The 23,840-nt window shown below is 34.5% G+C and overlaps 1 protein-coding gene across 2 annotated transcripts in view; it reads left to right on the top strand.

Moving 5' to 3' along the window:
- Positions 1-22,725, top strand: part of LOC131820626 (A disintegrin and metallopeptidase domain 3-like) — a 110,707-nt gene extending 87,982 nt beyond the window's left edge. For both annotated transcript variants that reach the window (XM_059156312.1, XM_059156313.1), the window contains 9 exons: positions 14-112; positions 1,753-1,948; positions 2,416-2,506; positions 2,988-3,177; positions 9,247-9,333; positions 10,696-10,810; positions 15,779-15,941; positions 19,347-19,397; positions 22,558-22,725. In XM_059156312.1, the coding sequence (XP_059012295.1) occupies positions 14-112; positions 1,753-1,948; positions 2,416-2,506; positions 2,988-3,177; positions 9,247-9,333; positions 10,696-10,810; positions 15,779-15,941; positions 19,347-19,395 (990 nt within the window). In that variant the 3' untranslated portion in view covers positions 19,396-19,397; positions 22,558-22,725. The remainder of the gene's footprint in view (positions 1-13; positions 113-1,752; positions 1,949-2,415; positions 2,507-2,987; positions 3,178-9,246; positions 9,334-10,695; positions 10,811-15,778; positions 15,942-19,346; positions 19,398-22,557) is intronic.
- Positions 22,726-23,840: the final 1,115 nt, after the last annotated feature.

Genomic DNA, 23,840 nt, shown 5'->3' with positions numbered 1-23,840 from the left:
TATTCGTTTGTAGGAATGCAGTCATAAAAAATGTTGTAATCCTTTAGATTGTACTCTGATTGGATATGCAGAATGTGGCAATGGACCATGCTGTGATAGAAAAACATGTCAGGTAAGCTTTCAAAATACTACATGATTTCCTTCCATAATTTTTTGTGTTCTTGTGCATTTATTTTTATAGTATTTTTTAAACTGTTTATTTTACACAACTTTCAAACATGTAACTTTATATACCTGATTCATACACTGTTGATTTCCACATTCTGAGGATGTCTTTTGGCTTTTTTCAAACTCCTTATCTGTGCCTCTCACTGCACTGTTTTTAATCTACCCAGGCCCCATCCAGTTATTATTTAATATTAATTCCAGATTATTTGGACAGTATGAACTCCTCTTGGTCATACCTGAATTAACCTCTTCATGATCACACAACTTTATGACAAAATTACAAATAAGCCACTCGAAACACGGTTGACATACAATGTTTGAATAAACGAGCAATAATAGTAATCTCATTTTGAGAATAGCAGAAAAGAAGTCCATGTACAATAGTTAGCAACATGTAGCATGTCTAATATCTAATACTGAAGTTTAACTTTGCAAGGACTCCTGGTCCCAGAAGTAGATTGAATTTTTGACTTCCCTTGGGAAGTTGTCCATTCAATTTTCCTTTGTAGCCACACATGAAAGGAGACTGAGTAAGATTCGTTTTTGGGGAGCACTTCATTGTAGTGTCTTGTCCTTTCTGTGCCAATTTCAGGAGTCAATGACAATTATAGAAGCTGATTAATTAGAGATCTTGATTGCCAGATTTCAGATTAGCCAGGTTCTCTGTCAATGAAAACTCTTCTAACATCAACCTACTTTGTTCTATGTGTGTTTATTTTCATACTATGTGCTCCTTTCACTCTGTAATTAAAGCCAATGGTCACTTATCTTCAAGGAGTATAAATATAGAGGCAAGCCTCGAGTTTCTACCACTTAGCAATAAACTTTGTCACTCTTCCCATCACCAGAGTGCTCATCTTGGCCTTTGTCTCCAAATCAGCAGGATTGAGCAATAAGGCTTTTCTACACAGCCCCTTGCCTTTTCTTTTGCACATGGAGCTGATTGCTACATTTGGTAGAGCCTTTAAAAACATTAAGGTGAAAAGGACGTTCCATAACATTTGCCATTGACAGGCGAACAATTTAGTGGCATTTACTACATTCACAGTATTGTGCAACTGCCACTTCTATCTAGTTCCAAAACATGTTCCTTACTCAATCAAGAGACTCAGAGACCTTGAAGCCCTTGTTCTCCTTTCTCTCTCCCCCTCAGTCCCTAGCCTCCACCAATTTGTGTTCTGTCTGGAGGAACCTATTCTGGACATTTCATTTAAGTAGAAGCATAGAATGTATGACCTTTTGTGGTGGCTTTCTTCACTTAAGATAGTGTTGAAGGTTCATCCACCTTGTAGCATATATATATCAGTGCTCCTTTATATGACTGAAAATATTCCACTGTATGAATATACCACAATATGTTAATATACTCACCCACTGATGGACATTTGGGTTTTTTCCAATCTATTTTACTTAAGAGTAAATTGATAGTTCATAATTTGACCTTAAGTACTGAAAAATGTAATAATAATGGAAGTGACAGAAATACACAGCTCTTGTTAAAGGTTTTTGTTTGTTTGTTTGTTTGTTTTTTACATTTTTGGTTTACTACTTTAAAAAAAAGGCTGATTTTTCTTTGTCTCACAGATAGCCGAAAGAGGACGTTTATGTAGGAAAATGACAGATCCATGTGATTTTCCAGAATATTGCAATGGATCATCTGTATTTTGTGTACCTGATGTGAAATCTGCTGATTTAGAACCATGCAATAATAAGACTGCTTATTGCTTTAAAGGAGTCTGCCAAGATCCAGATATGCAATGTGAAAAATTATTTGGCAAATGTAATAGATGTATCTTTTTTTCTGGGGTTCATTTTCAAACTGTGTTTTTCTAAAGACAGTAATCTATCCAATTGCCTTCATACTGTTTGTATAAACTCAAATTTGAAAATAAAATTGTGAATCAGTGTGACTTTGAACTATGTAAAGAGGCAAAATAGACCTAATAAGTATAGAACAAAAGACAAAACAAAAAGGTATTAATTAAGTTTCAGATGATTGGTGCAAAGAAGTGTAGAGTATTAGGATTGTAGATAAGAGAGCAAATGACTGGTTTCTTAGTCATTTCTGCCTATCAAAATTTTCCTGTTCTCAAGTGGGTAATTTTTAGTGTTTCTCCTTTTGTTTCCAGGAGAGGACACTAAATATTTATAGTAGATGACACTGAAGGGCATTGCTATTGTCTAGATATCTCTATATTAATTTTTTTTTTTTTTTATTTTTTATTTTTTATAACTTTATATTTTCAGTCGCTAAAGTTTCTACTTATCTATGTGCACAAGAAGTGAATTTTCAAGCAGATAATTTTGGAAATTGTGGAAAATCAAGTTGTAATTTTGGGTGTGTATTCAGATAACTATAATTTTTCAAATGTGTGTGTGTCTGTGTGTCTGTGTGTGTGTGTGCATGCATGCGCAAAAATAAGTTAATGCCGGGCGCCTTAATAATTAACAGTTCAAACAGTGGGTTAGCCGCTGCCTTTGGCTCAGGTCATGATTTCAGGGTCCTGGGATCGAGTCCCGCATCGGGCTCTCTGCTCAGTGGGGAGCCTGCTTCCTCCTCTCTCTCTGCTTGCCTCTCTGCCTACTTGTGATCTCTCTCTGTCAAATAAATAAATAAAATCTTAAAAAAAAAATAAGTTAATGCCAATGAGAGATGGACCTAGTATATACAGATAAATTTATTTGTTATACTTCATGATATATGTTCTGAATAACTTTTATGTTATGATCTGAGACGCATTTTGAATTATTTTCATGTTTTGAACTGTTAATTACTTAATACAGTGACATATGAGTTTTTTTTTGCCTTCTATTGACAGGAGTATCCTTTGTGGAAAGATAGTTTGTCACTGGACACATTCAGAAATAGTACCAACAAAAACTTATGATGTTCAATATACTTACCTTGGAGGCCATATCTGTTTGTCGGCATATTTAAGAAATGAAACACATACTGCAGGTCATGATACTACCGTAATGAACAGTGGTACTATGTGTGGAGTAGATAAGGTAAATAAAAATTTTACTCGATTTCCATATATGTGTGCATCTGAGTGTCTGTGTATGTAAATATTTGTTCATGAGAGAGAGAGAAAAGAAAGAGAGAGAGGATAAGGTTCAAGATGTCAGTCTGGAAAAACCCTGAACTCACTTCCTCCCTGGACATACTGAATCTAAATACTACTGAGATATAGATATATCTCCTGGAGAGCAAAAGAGAGAGAGAGAGCCTTAAAGATATTTTTATTTATAATTAATGTTATAAATTTTGGTTACTGTATCATGATCTTAAGATTCAAATCTCGGAATTTCTATTAGTCAAAGGAACACTTGCTAGTGGACTATCATTGTTTTATTATAAATTTTGCTATAGATATGTAAACTTGTTTTCTCACACTTGAGAATATAAACCTCTTTGTTAGGCTAGGATCTAAACTTCAAAAAATTTGTGTAACAAAGAACAAAAAAGAACAGATAATACACCAAAAAAGTAGGTCAGAACAACCCAATAACAACAACAAAAAAAGCAATAAAAGACAAGAATTTAATCTTTCTATAATTGACAAGGAGAATTAATTTCATTGTAGTGAAACTAAAACTTTTTTTGCTCATAGACCAACTTGCCTAATTCTTCCTCCAAAATCATAACATATATATGTTAAAAATTTAGCCTTTCTATAAGACATAATATAAAACAAAGTTTAAGCTTTGTTTATTTTTTTTCTTAAAAATTTTGAGAAATAGAACAAAATATTTTTAAACTGGTACAATTAAAAAATTAGTTGACCAAAGGAATAGCACTGCACAATTATCTCACATTTTAATTAAAATATTTTACATTGAGATATAATATTTTAAGATATACATAGTATACACATATACTGAGATATATATACATATTATGATATACATATATATTATGTAGTGTTTTCTTTGACACCAGCTGGGTGTCCAACAATTCCAAGTAATTCAATGCTGACACTATTTGGAGATAAAATCACATCCCACAATTTAAAAATTCAGTGCCATAAGATTTTCCCCATTTTAGAGACAAGGTGCAAATCCCAGACCACCCATATTTCTGACCATCTGGCTATAAATATTGGAGGTTACCATGGGCCCCTCCTTGGGTATGATAATTTGCTCATTTGGGTCAGAGAACTCAAGAAAACATTTTATTTATGTTTACCAGTTTATTATAAAGGATACAACTCAGCAACAGCTAAATGGAAGAAATGCATCAAGAAGGGTATATTGGGGGTTGGGGGCAAGGAGGATGTCCTAGTGTCCAGGACACCTCTTCACATCTCAGCATTGCCACGCGATGAAAGTCTTTGAATCTCAATGTTCAGAACTTTTTATCAAGTTCGATTTCTAGCCACACCACTTTTCCTACTTAGAGGTCTGTGACAGGGGCTAAAAGCTCCACCCTAAGTCACCCCATAAACATAAACTCAGGTTTGGTTGGAAGCAGACTAATAACAGAAAACATTCTTATCACATGGGAAGTTCCAAGGGGATTTAGATGCTCTGTGCCAGAAACCAGGGACAAAGACCAAGGTATTTTTATGTGTTATACCACACACACACACACACACACACACACACACACACTCAAACACTATTTTGTTTATGTTAATGAGTGATTAAATAAGTTAGTAAATTTATGTATTTACTCCATCATATTTACAGTAAATATTTTTCAGTTTAAATTATTTTTTAAAGGGTGACATATTAGTTTATAATGTAGTCAGTACTAGTATGTTCCTTTGCAACTACATCATTGTTTTTATGTCAGAATAAAATTATCTCAAGTTTACTAGTCACTTCCATTTTCCTCTTAATTTTCATTTCTTAAAATATTATATCTCAATGATGAATCTGATACCATCAAGAATCAAACTCTCAGCAGGTTTTCATTTTATTTCTTTCTTTTTTTTTTTTTTTTTTGGTAGGGGTGGGATGTCCTGCTGGTGGAGATTGAAAAACTGACTTAAAGGTTTATATAAAAATGCAAAGGAGAGAAGACATACAAACTTCTAACAGACACATGAAAAAATGTTCATCATCTTTAGCCATCCGGGAGATTCAAATCAAAACCATTGAGATACTACCTTACACCAGTTAGAATGGCCAAAATTAACAAGACAGTAAACAACAAGTGTTGGAGAGGATGTGGAGAAAGGGGAACCCTCTTACACTGTTGGTGGAATTGCAAGTTGGGGCAGCCACTTTGGAGATCAGTGTAAAGATTCCTTAAGAAATGAAAAATAGAGCTACCCTATGACCCTGCAATAGCACTACTGGGTATTTGCCCCAAAGATACAGATGTAGTGAAAATAGGGGCCATCTGTACCCCAATGTTCATAGAAGCAATGGCCACAGTCACCAAACCGTGGAAAGAACCAAAATGCCCTTTGGTGGATGAATATATGGTCCAGGGACACCTGGGTGGCTCAGTGGGTTAAGCCTCTGCCTTCGGCTCAGGTCATGATCTCAGGGTCCTGGGATTGAGCCCCGCATCAGGCTCTCTGCTCTGCAGGGAGCCTGCTTCCTGCTCCCTCTCGCTGCCTGACTCTCTGCCTACCTCTCTGCCTACTTGTGATCTCTGCCAAATAAATAAATAAAATCCTTTAAAAAAAAAGTTATGGTCCATATACACTATGGAATATTATGCCTCCATCAGAAAGGATGAATACCCAACTTTTGTATCAACATGGACGGGACTGGAAGAGATTATGCTGAGTGAAATAAGACAGGAGTGAGAGGGGCAGGGAAAGAAAGAGAAGGGAAGGCAGGGACTGAGATGGAGGGAGGGAGACTGGCTTTTCCTACTTGGTTCAGTGGGAGCTATAAGTTGGCATGATGTTTTACTCCCACATTATTTTTAATTAAAAAAAAATAATGCAAAACTGGCAGCCTTTTCCATGTGACAAGGATTTGTCAAATGACAGTCTCATTTGGGAACCAGCCATTTAGGTCGTGGTACTTCCAAAACTTTAAATGGATAGCGATTCTCCTAAAGGACAGACCACTTGCAAAGTCCAAAATCTATAGTCATCATTAATTCAGTTGCTTTAGGAAACAAAATACCTTCCTTAATTTTCTCCTTTGGGATAAAATTGTTTTGTGGAATGCATTTTGTAATTGAGAGAACGGAGAGGTGAGTAGTGAATATGAGAGCTAACTGCTTCTGTGGTTTTGTGGACACTTCTGTGTATAATTCCACATTTTGGCCCTCCTGTCCAAACTGCATTTTTGACTCTTTTTCCTTTGCTTTTCTTTATTACTCTGAGGCTGCAGATACTCCAAGCATTATAGGCTGGTCAACCAAAGCTCTCTCCTTGACCATTGTATGTGATGTGGTTGCTTCCTCACTTCATTTTACCCATTGGTGGCGTTCATTTTATTTTGAAATCCCAGGAAGTTCTTAAATCTCTCATCTTCTAATTGCCTTGTTCTGATTCTCCTTTACTCACAGTAATTAGGAAAAGGGGAGTAATTGTGAGTGCCATGTCTGTGAATTTGAATTGAAATTATTCAATTATTATTTAAAAAATTCATCAAAGATATACTTCATTTTCATTTGTTACTTCACATTGTTCAGTTGATTTCAGAGTGGTTGGAAAGGAAAGACTTCTTTACCTTATTATTATTAATGTGGTCCTTTACAAAAATTATCTTAACAGAAAAGAACAGAAAAGAGGAAGGAGGGGAGACCTTATATCTTATTTATAACACGAGGAAACGTATGTCTCTTGTGAATCGTAATAAAATTTTAAATGAAACACATATACTGCATGGATATAGGCATTATTCCAATAATGCAAGTTTGCTTAATACTGGATGTGACAGAAAGCTCTTTTGATTTCTTTTTTATTTATAAGACTTAGCACAGAAGAGTTTATTGAAGTAATTTCTAGCTCAGGTAGGGTAGAGAAGATAACACCTCTCAGCACATTCATTTTTAACCTGAAGATGGGTATGTTTAGGACATATTTAATTGTCCAAAATTAGATAAGTTAATCATTGAATAGATAAGTAAAATTAACTGCCTTTTTCTTACTCACGCCTGGGACTGTAAGAAAATATGCTTACAGAATCCAGGCATTTCTCTTTCAAGAAATATGCATTTACATATATATATATTTTTTCCTTTGATACATGATGTAACTGCCTCTGAAACATTATCTGTGACTCTTATTCAAAGACGGAAGTCTTGTAGATTAGTTTATATTAAAAAAAAATCATCCCAACCATTGCCCAGGGCTAAGTACTTTTATAATGTCTCTTGCTTTTGCTGTCATTACAAAAGGAGCCAGCTACACACTGATCTGTTTACTTGAAAATTGTATCCAAAGCATAGGTCTTAACTTTTCCTGGATTATTTTTCCCCTAAAGACAACCCAGTGAAATATAACTCATCTATTTTTGCCTCATGACAATGTTTTTTTTTTTTTAGATTTTTTTTAATTTTTAAATTTTTTTAAATTAACATATAATGTTATTAGCACCAGGGGTACAGGTTTGTGAATCATCAGGCTTACACACTTCACAGTACTCACCATAGCACATACCCTCCCAGATTTTTGACATAAATCCATAACCTTTTTTTCTTGATAAATGCCAATAAGAATATCCTCAGAGCTAGAAACTAAATGTGTTTATGTGGATGTGAGGGCGATCTGGCTGCGACATCTGTCACCCCATTGATCGCCAGGGTTGATTCGGCTGATCTGGCTGGCTAGGCGGGGGTCCCCTTCCTCCCTCACCGCTCCATGTGCGTCCCTCCCGAAGCTGCGCGCTCGGTCGAAGAGGACGACCTTCCCCGATAGAGGAGAGGACCGTTCTTCGGTCAAGGGTATACGAGTAGCTGCGCTCCCCTGCTAGAACCTCCAAACAAGCTCTCATGACAATGTTTTAAAGAGAAATAGAATGAAGATGGTTTAGTGGATAGGTGATGTTGGTTTGTCCAACATTTTGTTATTCTTGCTGGCTTCATCAGAGCACTTTCAGTTAATGAACAAGCTGATATCCTTTCCTTTATGATGATAATTGATTATGATGATAGGAAATAATGATTTTTAAGACTATTCATCATATAGTGTATATTCTATCAGATAACCTGAGAAAAGTCAGCAGATAATCTTAGAAAATACCCCAAAGATATTCAGATTAAAATAAAATTTGGATATAGGAATAAGCACTTAAAATCTACATGAAAATGAGGTAAATGAACAATAAAACAGTATCTTGTATTAGTGAGCATTTACTATGTGCCAAACATTACTTTTATTCCTTTATGTCTAACAAATTGCTTCATCCTTATACCTACATTTTTTAATAACCTATAGTTTAAAAAATTTTGGATATCAATTGCTATTCCAAATTCAAAGATGGACAAACTGAAGCATGAAGATATTAAATAATTTGTACTAAGGTCCCTTTGCTAATGTGAAAGATAAAATATATTGTCATTAATGTTGGAAATAAACATAAAAATGACAGATACTTAGCATTGGTCAATAAATATGTGGCTCTGTGACTAAAGTAGTTCTTGCACTGAATGTTGGGTCTGTCAGTAACTCATGCATGACCTTAAAAGAGTACATTTATTTTTAGCAAATACAAAATGAGAATAAAAACATCTTCCTCACAAAGTCAATCTGAGTATATATTATAAAATTGCATAGAAAATAGAAAGACACATCCTAGCCCATTACAAATGATCAGTGTAAGTTATCTATATTTGTTCTTATGCCAGTTAGTATCAATAAACTCACAGCTGTGCTCTCTCATAAGGAAAAAATAGTATCTCATTCTCAGAATTTTATATGTAGTAGTGTAATAACTTGCCATTTAGACTCCCAACTTGTTTTTATTAAAAGGAATAAATGTCATGAAATTGACTCATCTGATGTGTGTGTGTGTGTGGGTGTGTGTGTGTATGTGGGGGTGTGTATGTGTATCTATCTTGTGCAATCGACTGGTATAAAATCTACTTTTATACCAAGTACAATTGCTCAACTCTTGAGTTTACATGTAAAATATTTGTTGTTGGTTGTTGTAACATTTTAGTATTGCTTTCGTGGAAGCTGCCAAGAAACCAGTAACTACCCAAATAGACCAAATTGTCGGTCAGAAGTAAATTGCAGTGGACATGGAGTATGTATTATTTCCTCTATTTTTACATATAGTATTTAAAATACATGTCAGTAACTTTTTCCAGGACAATAATAAGGTTCAGAATTATTTGATGTGAAAATTTCTTTTAGAAAATTACTGTTAAATAAGGAAAGTGATTCTATTATGTATATATATACATAAGATTTATGTGTTTAGATTATTATTGGTCTCATGAACTGATAGAAGAATAGATTATGTCAAATTTTTACTTAGCTAATGTAAATAATGGTATAATGGACATTGTTCTACATTCACCTTTGGACAATTACCTGATTTCTTAAATTGTTAGCAATGAAATCTGATGGGTGAAATTTATGCAGCGTTTAAATTTTCATACATATTGTGTTTTTTTAGAAATATACCAGATTTGCTCTCACCTATCATGAACGAAAATGTGCATTTTCTCAAATTCTAGCCAGACTAGCTTCTTAGTTTTAAAAATCTCTTCTCACAGCTAAATATATTGTTAATTTGCATTTAGTTAGTTAATTAACTAATTAATTAATGAAGTTATTTAATTTATTGTCATTTACATTTCTATTTGTCCATCCATTGAGAAATTAGCTGCTAGGGTATAGAAATTTTGTAAATTTTTCCAAGAGTGCATTTGGCCTTAACTTTGTGGCTAGTGTCTGCTGCCATATTGATGTTTCAGATTTTATATAATAATCCAGGAAAAAACTGACCTTCCTGCATGTTTTTGTATCAAAATTCTCTCCCAAATCGCTAACATGTCCTATCATTAGCAGTTTCTTTTCTGTTTCTTTCCTTTCTTGTTTAATTTCTGCATGAATCTACTTCTAGATCCTCTTTTCTGCTTCTGACCCTTTTGATTCATCCACCAGATCAGATTTATAGGTGTTTTCTAGCCTTCCTATTTCTAGCAAAATACATTTTGGTATCTATGTCTGGATAAGCAAGCTTTTTCCTTTACAATTTTCCCCCCATTTTTTGTAAAAGTTGGCTCTTATCACAGACATTTTAAGAAAAAATCTAGCACGATTCATAATATAAGTCAACTCTCTTAGTTTCAAAATTTTGAGCTTCATAATTTCTGTGCCTTTTTAGAATAAGGTATTTTCATTGTATCAGTGTGTTATCTATTGTTATTTAAAAAGACAAAAGACAAATAAGAAGTATCTATGACATTGAAAAGATACTGCAAAGACATTTATTATATTACATTTTATTGTAAAAATTATTTTCCACATTAAAATAAAAAACTAATGTATGAAGCAATCATATTTTAATAACATATATTGACTAACAGTCACAAATAAGGCATTTAATTTTTGCATTATACCTAAAATGTTCTAATTTTTTGTTTGGTTTTTGTTTTAGGTTTGCAATGATAAGCTCCATTGTCACTGTGATGTTGGGTATTCTCCTCCACATTGTGAACCAGCACCAACATCACCAGGAGGAAGTTATGATGATGGGTTTTGGCTTGCCAGTAGTTAGTATCGAGATCAGTGTGCTTCAGTAGAGCTTTCTGTACTTATAGAAATGGTCTCCACTGACTATGTGGCTATCGAGCACCTGACAGGTCGATAGTGCAACATAAAGGGTTAAAATTTCCTTTTTATTTTACTCTGTTTACTTTAAGTTCAAGTAGCTATTTGTGGCCAGTGACAACTATATTAAACGGTACAGGTCCAGATCATACTGTCAATCAAAACTTTGCATATGCTTTTAGTTCCAATCAAGAAGTGAATATGCTAATAGGCCTCCCTTTAATTTTAACCATGGTTCCCCAAACATTTCTGTTTATACAGCAGAGTTTTTTAGATAAGTATGATTAAGTTACAGAATAGAGGAACATTTTATTATATACTCTGTATATTCAAGGATGTTAACAATTTTAACATGCTAGTCACATCTTTCAAATGACCATACTATTTAAAGGTAAAAGTAACAAAATCTACACTCATAGCATATGGATAGTAGATGGTATGAAACACTGTTTGGTGAACATTTACGAATATTGCTCATTTTCTTCATAGTGTATTCATTTTTTCTAAATATTATAATGTAAAAATCTCATAAGAATATAATTCCATTAATGTCTTTCCATCATTTTTGTTTCCGTAGTTATGCATACATATTTATATAAACCTGATAATACACCATTATATTTGCTTTAAACAGCCAATGGAAAGTTAAAGATTTTTTAATATAAATATTTCCATTTACCTATCAATTTACTGTTTTCAAGGGCTTTTCAGTTCTTCCAGCACATTCAAATTTCCATGTGTGTCATTTTCTTTCTCACTGACAAACTTCCTTTACATATATCTATATCTGTATCTACTTACCTACCTACCTTGTGGTGACCAATTATTCTCAGCTTTTGTCTTTAAAATGTTTTATAAAAATGTCTCAAATTGTGAAGTGTATTTTAACTGGAAGTAGAATTCTGCATTGAGAATTTTACTTTCAGCAGTTCAAAGGTATAATTCAATTGTATCCTTAGTCTCATTTTAGCTCTTTATCTATTTTGAATTTGTTTTTGTGTATGTTATCTGAAAGTGGTCCATTATCATTCCTCTGCATGTTGCTGTCCAGTACTCCCAACACCATTTGTTGAAGAGACTGTCTTTTTTCCATTGGATAGCCTTTCCTGCATTGTTGAAGATTAGTTGACCATAGAGTTGTGGGTTCATTTCTGGGTTCTCTATTCTTTTCCACTGATGTATGTATGTGTCTGTTTTTGTGCCAGTACCATACTTTCTTTCTTTGTACAGCTTTGTAATGTAGCCTGAAGTCTGGAATCGTGATACCTCCAGGGTTGCTTTTCTTTTCTAAGATTGCTTTGGTTGTTTGGGGGATTTTATGGCTCCATACAAATTTTATGGTTGGTTGTTCTAGCTCTGTGAAAAATCCTGTTGGTATTTTGATAGGGATTGCATTGAATGTGTAGATTGCTTTGGGTAGTATAGAGATTTTAACAATACTTGTTATTCTAATTCATGAGCCTGGAATGGTTTTCCATTTGTATCCTTTTCAATTTCTTTCATTAATGTTCTATAGTTTTCAGAGTATACAGGTCTTTCACATTTTTGTTTAGGTTTATTGCTAGGTATCTTATTGTTTTTGATGTAATTGTAAATGGGTCAGTTCCTTGATCTCTATCTGATTCTTCATTATTTTTATATGAATGCAATAGATTTCTGTATGTTGATTTTATATACTGCAATTTTGCTGAATTCCTGTATCAGTTCCAGGAACTTTAGGGTGGAATCTTTGGGTTTTCTTCATAGAGTATCATGTTGTCTGTAAATAGTGAAAGTATTACTTATTCCTGGGTGATTTGGATGCCTTTTATTTCTTTTTGTTCTGTGATTTCAGAGTCTAAGACTTCTAGTACTATATTAAATAAAAATGCTAAGAGTGGACATAATTGTCTTGTTCCATTGAGAATAATATTATCTGTATATCTGTAGTCTTTGGCCTTTATGATGTTGAGATATATTCCATCTTTGTCCATTTTGTTGAGGGTTTTTATCAAGAATGTATGCTGTACTTTGTCAAATGCTTTTCTGAATCTATTGAGAGGATCATATGGTTCTTATCCTTTCTATTATAAATGTAGTATCTCATGTTCATTGATTTGCAAATAATGAACCACCCCTGTAGCTCAGAAATAAATCCCACTTTATTGTGGTGAAAAATTCATTTAATGTCTTGTTGAATTCGATTTGCTGGTACCTTCTTGAGAATTTTTGCCTCTATGTTCATCAGGGATATTGGCCTGTAATGTTCCCTTTTAGTGGAGTCTTTGGTTTTGAAATAAAGGTGGTATTGGCCTTATAGAGTAAATTTGAAAAGTTTTCTTCCCTTTCTATTTTCTGGAACAGTTTGAGAAGTATAGGTATTAATTCTTCTTTAAATATCTGGTAGAATTCCCCTGGAAGCCATTTGGCCTTGAACTTTTGTTTGTTGGAAGATTTTTGATTACAGATTCCGTTTTTTTGCTTGCTAAGGGTGTGTTCAAATTTTCTGTTTTTTCTAGTTTTAGTTTTAGCAATTTGTATGTTTTTAGAAATTTTTCCATTATTTTTTCCAAATTGCCATTTCTTGGCATATAGCTATTTATAATATTCTCTTATAATTTTTTACATTTCTGTGGTGGTCTTTATGATCTCTCTTCTCTCATTTGTGATTTATTTATTTGAGTCCTTTCTCTTTTCTTTTTGATGTGTCTGGTGAGAGGTTTATCAATTTTATTAATTATTTCAAAGAAGCAACTCTTAATTTTCATCAATCTGTTCTACTTTTTTTGTTTGTTTCTCTATAATTTATTTTTGTTCCAATATTCATTATTTTCTTTTTACTTCTGACTTTAGGTTTCATTTGTTGTTCTTACCTGGCTCATTTAGGTGTAAGGATAGGTTGTATATCTGAGACTTTTCTTACTTCCTGAGGTAGACCTGTATTGCTATATACTTCCCTCTTGGGACTACCTTTGTTGCATCCCAAAGTTGCTGGACTATGTTGTTTTCATTTTCATTTGTTTTGATGTGATTTTTAATTCTTTAATTTCCTGGTTGATCCACTGATTCTTTAGTAAGATGCTCTTTAGTCCCCACCTAGTTGAGCTCTTTCCAAATCTCCTCTTGTGATTGAGTTCAAGTTTCAAAAAATTGTACTCTGAAAAATTTCAGGGAATAATCCTAATCTTTGGTGCCACTCGAGACCTGATTTGTGACACAGTTTGTGACCTATTCTTGAAAAAGTTCCATGTGCACTTGAGAAGAATGCATATTCTATAGCTTTAGGATGGAATGTGCTGAATATATATATATGTGAAGTCCATCTAGTCCATTATGTAATTCAAGTGTCCCTGCATTTGTTAATCTCTGCTTAGATGGTCTGTGCTTTGCTGAGACTGGTGTGTTAAAGTCCTCTACTATTATTGTATTATTATCAATGTGTTTCTTTAATTTTATTATTAATTGGTTTAAATAATTGGCTGCTCCCAATTTAAGAGTATAAATATTTACAATTGTTAGATCTTCCTGTTGGATAAACTCTTTATGTATGATATAGTGTCCCTCTTCATCTCTTGTTTCAATCTTTGTTTTAAAGTCTAATTTGCCTGATATAAGGATATAAGCTTTCTTTTGATGTCCATTAGTGTGATAAATGATTCTCCAACTCTCACTTTCAATCTGGAGGTGTCTTTGGGTCTAAAATGAATCTCTAATAGACAGTATATTGATGGGTCTTGCTATTTTTATCCAATCTGATTCCCTGTGTCTTTTGATTGGAGCATTTAGCCCATTTACATTCAGAGTAAAGTTGAAAGATATGAATTTGGTGCCATTGTATTACATGTAAAGTTTCCGTTTCTGTATATCGTCTCTCTTTCTTTCTGTTCTATATTACTTTTGGTATCTCTTTGCTTACTTTTGGTATCTGAGTCTCCAGATTCCTGTGGCACAGAAAGGGTCTCTCCATGGTTCTGCTACTTGCTGGGTCCCTGCTTGGAGAGCAGTTGCCTTATCGTTCTGTAGTTCAAGGTTAATGGCAACACTGAGGTGAAAGCCCACTCATGGGCTTGCTGATTGCAGCCAGCTTCCAGCTTTGATGCAGGGAACTCTGCTGCACTCAGACACCCTCATTCTCTCTGTGAACCCAGAGACCCTGAGACCATACTGTCCCACCTAAGATTGTGCCCTGCTTTGCTACCTGAGCCCCTTTCAGGCAGGATGTCCCTCACTGGTGCAGACTTCTAAAAGTTCCGATTTTGCACTCTGCTGCCATATCACTTTTCAACAGCCAGCTGATGGAGGCTTACCCCCACCCCCCACAGTTTATCTTCCAATATATTGCCTGGGGTTTGCTTCTCTGGACCTCCTACATTGCAGAAAGTGGTCCCTTTTTCTATTTGTAGAATTGCAACAATTCTTTTCTTAGAATCTCCAGCTGATTTCACAGGTGTTCAGAATGAATTGAAAGCTAACTAGCTGGATTCCAGGGACCAGATGAAACTAGGGTACCCTACTCCTCTGTCATCTTCCTCCCACTCTAGGTCCCTCTTTTATACCTACTCTATTTTTTAAATGAAAAATTTATTAAAGAATAATATCAGATTAATATATTTTAAGTAGAAGTTTATAAAAGGGAATATAATAAAAAATAGAATATAACACTTAAAGATTAAATGTACATATAATGATTAAATATAAATTTATATTAATTATATATTGAATTGACAAATATATAATGCTCTTTGGGGGCATAGTCACAGAATATTGGAAAACATTTTTAATTTTTTAAAAATTTTATTTTTTGAAAATATCTTAAAACATAAATTTATTTTATCACCATATTATTTGAATCACAAGTTTTTATATTTCAACTTACTACTAAGCTTTGCATATAATTTTTGATAAGTTAAAATGTACTTTCATGTTTTCAGAGGAAAGTAAAAGCTTACTTAGAAAACAATATGCTGCTCCTCAAAAAAATGGCCTCTTGATCAGTTTCTACATTTTTCTACCCATCCTTATTTTAACTGCCATCATCACTTTTAAATGGAATAAAATAAGATTTTGGAACAGAGAGGGAACAGTAAGTGAAGAGTAAGTAAATTTATTATTTTTAAAATTAATATTAAAATCCAATTGAGGAAGAATTAATATTTAGAATATTGCAAGTAGGATTTTAAAGTGCTGAGTTTGGATCTTGGATGAATTGGATTAATGTTTAGAAATATTGAGCCTTGGCATATACCAGATCTCTTTTCAGATTTCATGGGGAAGTTATTTTTCTTTTTCTTATAGGTTCAGAAATAACTGAAGTTACTCAGTAAATTCACAGTGCCTTTCAAACTAAAAGCCATATTGACTACTGTTGCTTTAGTAGACTCTGTCTACCACCTAAGCAACCTCATTTTTTTTTTTTGCATTGACATTCAGTTGTATCAAGGAGATTAATAGAGATAAGGAAGTAACTTTTGTGAATAGATACGTAGAAGTTGAGAAAAATGTAAAAAAATATTTATATATGATAGCAAAGGGTGGATACAGATAGGACAATGCCCAATTTACACTTAATATTGCTCATATGTTTCATATGTTTCTAAAGCTACTTGAAATGGGGACCACAAAAAGTCTAGTTAACATCTGTCTTCATACCTAGTTACAAAATTTTATTTTCTTGTGATGAGGACTTTTAAGATCTATTGTCTTAGCAAGTTTCAAACATGCCATAGTTTATTGTTAATTATAATCACCATGCTATACATTATATACGCATTACTTAATTGTTTTATAACCAGAAGTTTGTACTTTTGACCTCCTTCATTCATTTCACTCACCCCATACCCCGACCTCTGGTAACCATCAACCTATTCTTTGTATTTATGAGCTTATTTTTTGTTTTAAAAAAATTTAGAGGGATGCTTGGGTGGTTCAGTCAGTTGAGGGTCAGCCTTTGGCTCTGGTCATGATCCCAGGGTCTTGGGATTGAGCCCCACATTGGGCCCCCTGCTTGGCAGGATCCCTGCTTCTCCCTCTGCCTGCTGCTCCCCCTGCTTGTACTCTCCCTCTCTGTCAAATGAATAAATATAATCTTTAAAAAAATTTAGATCCCATACATAAGTGAGATGATATGCTAGTCGTCTTTCTTCATCCAACTTCACTTACATACAGCTTTTATTTTTTTTTAACCATAACACCATACAAGTCCCATTTTTGCTCAGTCAGTGGATATTATTGACCCTGGAAAAAAGAATGTGGAAGTAAGGATAAATAAGTGCTTTTATATCCTACAGGAAAATGTTCCTTTTCTCACTCGTACAAATAAAGATAACATAATGATACAAAACTTCCATCAAAATAAACTCGCAAGAAAATGGACTTACAAGGAACATACCTTAGCATAAAAAAGACCATATATGAAAAATGCACAGCTAACATTATATTCAATGATGAAACTTTGAAAACTTTTCCTCTAAGATCAGGAGCAAGACAAGGACATCTGTTCTTGCCACTCTTTTCAACATAGTACTGGAAGTCCTAGGCACAGCAATTAGATAGCAGAAAGAAATAAAAAGTATCCAGGTTGGTAAGGAAGAAGTAAAGCTGTCACTATTTGCAGATGACAGGATACTCTACATAGAAAAACCTAAAGACGCAACTAAAACAAGTGTTTGAACTAATAAATGAATTTAGCAATGTTGACATATACAATATTAACACACAGAAATCAGTTGTGGTTCTATACACTAATAATGAAGTATCAGAAAAAAATTGAGAAAATAATCCCATATACAATTGGAACTAAAAGAATAAAATATCTAGGAATAAACTTAACCAGGGAAGTGAAAGACCTTTACTCTGAAAACTATAGGACACTGATGAAAGAAACTGAAGATGACACAAATGGAAAGATACTTCATGCCCATGGATTGGAAGAATTACTATTGTTAAAAATATCCATATTACCCAAAGCTGTCTACAGATTAAACACAATCTCCCTCAAACTACAAGTGGCATTTTCACAGAACTAGAACAAATAACCCTAGTTTTTATAGAACCACAAAAGACCCCAAAGAGTCAAAGCAATCTTGAAAAGGAAGAACAAAGCTAGAGGTATGATCCCAGATTTCAAGATACAACTGCAAAGCCATATAATCAAAACTGTATGACCCTGGCACAAAAATGGACACATCAGTCAATGGATTAGACCCAGAAATGGACCCAAAACTATACGGCCAATTAATCTGTGACAAAGGAGGCAAGAATATGCAATGAGAAAATAGTCTTTTCAACAAATGGTGCTGGGGAAACTGGACACCTACACACAAAGAAAAGAATAAAACCACTTCTTTACACCATACACAAAAATAAACTCAAAATGGATGAAAGACCTAAATGTGAGACCCGAAACTGTAAAAATCCTGCTAGGAACACAGGCAGTAATTTCTTTGACATTGGTAGTAGAAACGTTTTTCTAGGTATGTCTCCCCAGACAAAAGAGATAAAAGCAAAAATAAAATATTTTGGCTACACCAAAATAAGCTTATGCACAGTGAAATAAACCATCAAGAAAACAGAAAGGAAACCTACTGAGTGTGAGAAGGGATTTGTAAATGATATATTAGATAAGGGGTTAATAACTAAAGTATATAAAGAATTCATACAATTCAATAAAAAAAAGCCTCCACCAATAATTTGATTTAAATATGGGCAAACAACCTGAATAGACATTTTTCCAAAGAAGACATACAAATAGCAAACAGACACATGAAAAGATGTTTAGCATCAATAATCAGAAGGGAAATGGACCTCAAAACCACAATGAGATATGTCTTACACCTGTCATAATGGTAGAATCCCCCCCCCCAAAAAAAAAAACCAAACAAGAAATGATAAGTATTGGCAAGGATGTAGAGGAAAACAAAACAAAAATCTTGTGCACTGTTGGTGGGAATGTAAATTGGTGCGGCTATTGTGGGAAACAGTATGGAGGTTTCTCAAAAAATTTAAAAAAAAATACCTGGAGACTTATTATGCAAAATGAAATAAGTTGGACTGAGAAAGACAAATACCACATGATTCCACATAAATGGAAAAAAATATTGACTAAACAGAAAGCAGAATCAGATCTGTAAATACAGAGAACAAATTGTTGGTTGTCAGAGGGGAGTGAGGTGGAGGGTTGGCTAAAATGGGTGAAAGGAAGAGGAAGATGTGGGCTTCTAGTAATGGAATTGATAAGACGAGGCACAGCATAGAGCCTCTAGAGCATAGAGGCACAGCTGTGCCTTTTATGGCACAGCATAGAGAATACAGTGTAATGCTATAATTGGACAGATGGTAGCTACACTTGTGGTGAATATAGCATAATGCATAAACTTGTCAAATCACTAAGCAGTACACCTGAAACTAATGTCACATTTTGTGTCAACTATAGTCCAAAAAGACAGAAAAAAAATTACAAGGTTTTCTAAGCCTAAAGTAATGTCATTCCTTTTTTTACAGATCTGTATCAGGAGACAGCAGTAGCAACAGCAACCCGTCATCAAGTTAAAGGTAATTTAAGGGATCAAATTAGTGAAATTGATAAAATTCATAAACTACTTTAAAAATTTTAACAATACCTTGGTGTAAAAAAGCTATTATTCCATGTTCCAGCATCTTGATTTCTACTTATCAATATCACATACTAAGGCAAAGACTAAAACAAAGCTTTTGATAATTTTGTTTTACATTAATTTACAAATAGTTAATGTTAGTTAATATTAGCCAGAGGTTTGTTGTATTTTAAAGATTTCATTTATTTATTTGACAGAGAGACAGATCACAAGTAGTCAGAAAGACAGGTAGAGAGAGGGAGAAACAGGCTCACGGCGGAGCAGAGAGCCCGATGTGGGGCTCGATCCCAGGACCCTGAGATTATGACCTGAGACAGAGGCTTAACCCACTGAGCCACCCAGGCACCCCTAGCCAATGATTTATTAACCAACATTTTTATGATAATAAATGACTTTAAAGAGATTCTAAATGTGCTCCTAAAATATTAATGAACCATCATGCATCCTGCTTCCACAGGTAGGTTTCTAATTTGGTAGAATTAGACAGATTGACTACAACATTTATATTTCTTCCTCACTAAAGCTCCATGGTTATTGTTATCCTTATTTCAGAAATGAGAAAACAGACATAAAAAACTTAAATAATTATGTGTATAGAATTTTAGTAAATTTTGGAGCTGGAATTTCATTTAAGACAACCAGACTCCAAGGTTTAACTCTTAAGAATTCACAATTTGACACATATAACCCGATATATGTCTGGTGATGGAAAATGGAATTGGCATCTATTGAAGATCTATTAGGTGCAAGGCAAAATGATAAATGCATTGTCCTCTAGGTTAGAAAGACAATTCTTTATTGTAAAATGGGATAAAGTTGGCATTTGTATATATTCAACATACATATTCATAAATTGTTGGTATATGTACATATATACGTTTGTGTACCTATATATTCAAATTTATAAGCCATATACATAAATAAATGCTAGTTTTGACATATTAGACCTATCACTGGGAGTAAATGGAAAAATTAAAAATTCAGCCATTAGTGAAATCAAGAGTTCAACCTATTTGCCATTCCTCCATATTTTACTTTGATAGAGAGTTAGGTCAGTGGATCTCTGTTTCCCATCTGCTATCAGAGAAGACATTTACAAATACTACCCTACTCGTAAAATGGTCTTATTTCTCAGTAAGGGTAAATGGGAGAATTGGTGGTGAGGAAGGACCTGGGTAGAGGTTTTGAATATGATTGAAAGAGTGAGCCCTATTCAGCAAGGGATTTGTAAGCAAAGAGTTGGAGGAGGTGCAACTATTTACCCAGTTCAGATGTCTGAAAGTAGGTACTTGACGTCCCAGGGTCAACTCACAGGAGGCTTTTATTGAAATGTAAAGGATACAGTGCAGCTAAGAGAAGGCAAGCAAGCAGGAGACTCCCCAGAGACACCTCATGCACAAGGCCTCAGGTTTCCTTATTTTGAGCTGTAAACAGCCTATTACAAATCCCACTGCCATTGTCTTGGCAAAAAGTGACACCAGGCATCCAGGCTTTCCCAGAGAGAAAGAGTTTTTGCATTCCAGCTGTAAATCAACTCTTTCTGACACAGGTGTAGAGCTGGCAGAGGTATGCATGCATACATCTGGGCAGGAGCTTTTCAAGCACGTGAATGATCCAATGAAAAAATAAGTCAGGAATATTTGATGAATAAAAGTGATGTTAGTTTAGTTGGAGTAGAGTTAGCAGGCGGCTTGTGGTAGTAAGTCAGACAGTAAACACCTATAGACTCTGGGAAGTCTTGAGGGCCACCTGTGTCTTATTCTTAGTGAAAGGGGGAAATCACTGGAGAATTAAAGTTTCAAGCCTCTGACTTCCACCTTAAAAGGCTGGTTTGTTAAAAAATGAATAAAATAAAAGTGTGTTTTTTTTTTTAAATAGTCTGTATAATGACAAGAGTAGAAGTAGAGAAACCAGTTAGTGGTGAAACTACTGCCATGATCCAGGAGGGAAGGGGTGGTACCTCTGACCAGGGTTAGCAAAGATGGTCTTAGGAATAAATTTTGAAGGTGACCAATAGAATGAATTGACAGTTTGAATATAAAGTAAAAGGAAGAGTGCTTAAATAATGTTTATTGATAAAGCAACAAGATCATCGAAGTTAAATGCAAATGCAGACTTGTTTTAAAATGTGTGCTCTTAATACATTTAAAAATTTACATTAAAATTCATGAACATTATGAGAGAAACTCTGCAAAGGTAATGGTGAGCCAAGAGAAGTATCTGGTATGCCTTAACAAGTAGTTTGTTTTCTCATCTCTGAGAAAGTATTTTTCCTATAAAGTATTTTTGAAGTGGTAAGGGAATGATTCAGCACAACATGGTTTGCTTTTTACAAACATTGCTGGGATAAAGTAGGGAGAAAGTCAGTCAGACTCAGTAAGAACCAGAGGCTAGTGAAACAGCTATAAGACTAACGAATACACAGAAATGCAGGAGGATGCAGGATCAGGTAAGAGGAAAGGAACAGGAAGGTTGGGGGAGATATAACAGAGGTAAACTCAATTGAAGGGGTGACTGGATGTATATATTTTGGTAAAAATACAAGAGAACTGCAAAGACTTAAACATTTCTGACACAACAGATGACATCTTTTAGTCATGACATATTGTGTAGCTAGGTCAGCACCAGTTTGTGTTGGAGTGATAATGTGGAGGGGGTGAACAATGGGTTGGTTTTGAACATGTGTATGTATGTGAGACACCTGTTGGAAATGCACAGAGGACTTCTGGAAGTACTCTTCCTCTGAAGATAAAAATAGACTAATATTATTTATTTCTTCACATATTTTTATTCTTCTTTTCCTCTGTTTCTTTGCTCATGATATCCTTTTATCCATGTGAATTGTTGAAACTGTGTAAATGAAATGCATGTGACTACTGCTTTATTGTATTTCCCTTTACTGGGGCTATCACAGATAATTCAGGAAAAAAAAGCTGAGTTTAAGAATTTCATGGAGCACAAGCATAGACTGTGGCACTAAAAGCGGTGCTCTATATGTTAATTACTTGCTACACCTATAGTTGCATCAGAAAATTAGATAGCTTTTATTAACAACTAAAATTTAGTATTTCTTTTTTTCTATACTTATTTCACAACAGTGACTAAATGATGTCAAAAAGCCAAAGGTTGGAGAAAGAATGTTATCAAGACGTTCACTGTTAACAGCTTTGCTCTGAGTGTGAAAAAATATCTGCTATTCTCTCCTTTTGTTATGGTTTAAAACTTTCAATTTCACAAACAAAAATAAATCCTGAAAGTGAAAATAAGTAGGCTTGTGTCTGTTGATTCTTCTACCTGCTGTGATCTTCTAGGAAAAAATAAGCAACATTGCCTCTCTTGAACCAGGGAAGCTTATACATCCCAAGCTATAAGCATTCCATTGTTCACTGCTGCTGCCCACCCTCCGATGCCCAGGGCCATGCTTCTGCTCCCTTCTCAGAAGACACCCACAGTCCACACCTTTCCAATAACTCATGGTTCCCTGCCTTATCCATTCCAGGCTTTGGGATATTGAGAGGAAATGATGCTAGGTACGGCCAGCCCCAGAACCCTCGGATAGTCACTAATATCATTATATCTTCAGGGAATTATTTGAACTGAGTTCCTGGTCACAGATAACTATTGTGTCTCCAGGTGATATACTTCCTTGGCCTCAGATAAATTGAGATCTAGGATATATCTTTGTCCTTTGGGGGAGCCCAGACTTATTACTCATTTTTCACTAAGCTGAGCTTTTCTGGGTAAGATTTTCATGCTTCAGTACCCTCTGCCCCATCTTCCTCTTACGAGATGAGTGTACTTCTGCATACCTTAAGACATTGATGGATAAGGGAACCATCATACTAGCTGTAGTCTAATGAGAACCTACAGAGTTTCCATTAATAAACAAAGATTCTTTTCTCCTGATTCAGGGGTAAGGGTACCTTACCACAGAGACCAAGAGATTCCTTTTTCAAATGTCCATTAACTGATAAATGGATAAACATTGTATGAATAGTGATCTATGCATACAATGAATACTACTCAGTCATAAAAAGGAATGAAACCCTGACACCTCTATAAATTGGGTGGACCTTTGAAATCATTATGCTAAGTGAATAAAGCCAGTCACAAAACCCTTATGTTATTCGTTGCTATGAAATACCCAGAATTGGGACATCTATTGAAACAAAGTTTAGTGATTGTGTAGGGCTGGGGTTGTTTAGGAGAGAGTTAAAGACTTGGGGTGAGGGTTGGTGATAGCACACATCTGTGACTATATGAAAAATCCTAAAATTATTCAATTGTACACAGTGGGTGAATTGTGTGGGAAAAAAGTACACATCAGGATGATTCTGTCATAACTTTCCTTCATCTTCATTGCCACTAACTTATTTTAGGT

The sequence above is a fragment of the Mustela lutreola genome, chromosome 18, assembly GCF_030435805.1.
Source record: "Mustela lutreola isolate mMusLut2 chromosome 18, mMusLut2.pri, whole genome shotgun sequence".
NCBI classification, from domain to species: domain Eukaryota; kingdom Metazoa; phylum Chordata; class Mammalia; order Carnivora; family Mustelidae; genus Mustela; species Mustela lutreola.
Note: the sequence above shows the minus strand (reverse complement) of the source record. Positions and strands in the feature narration are given on the sequence as shown.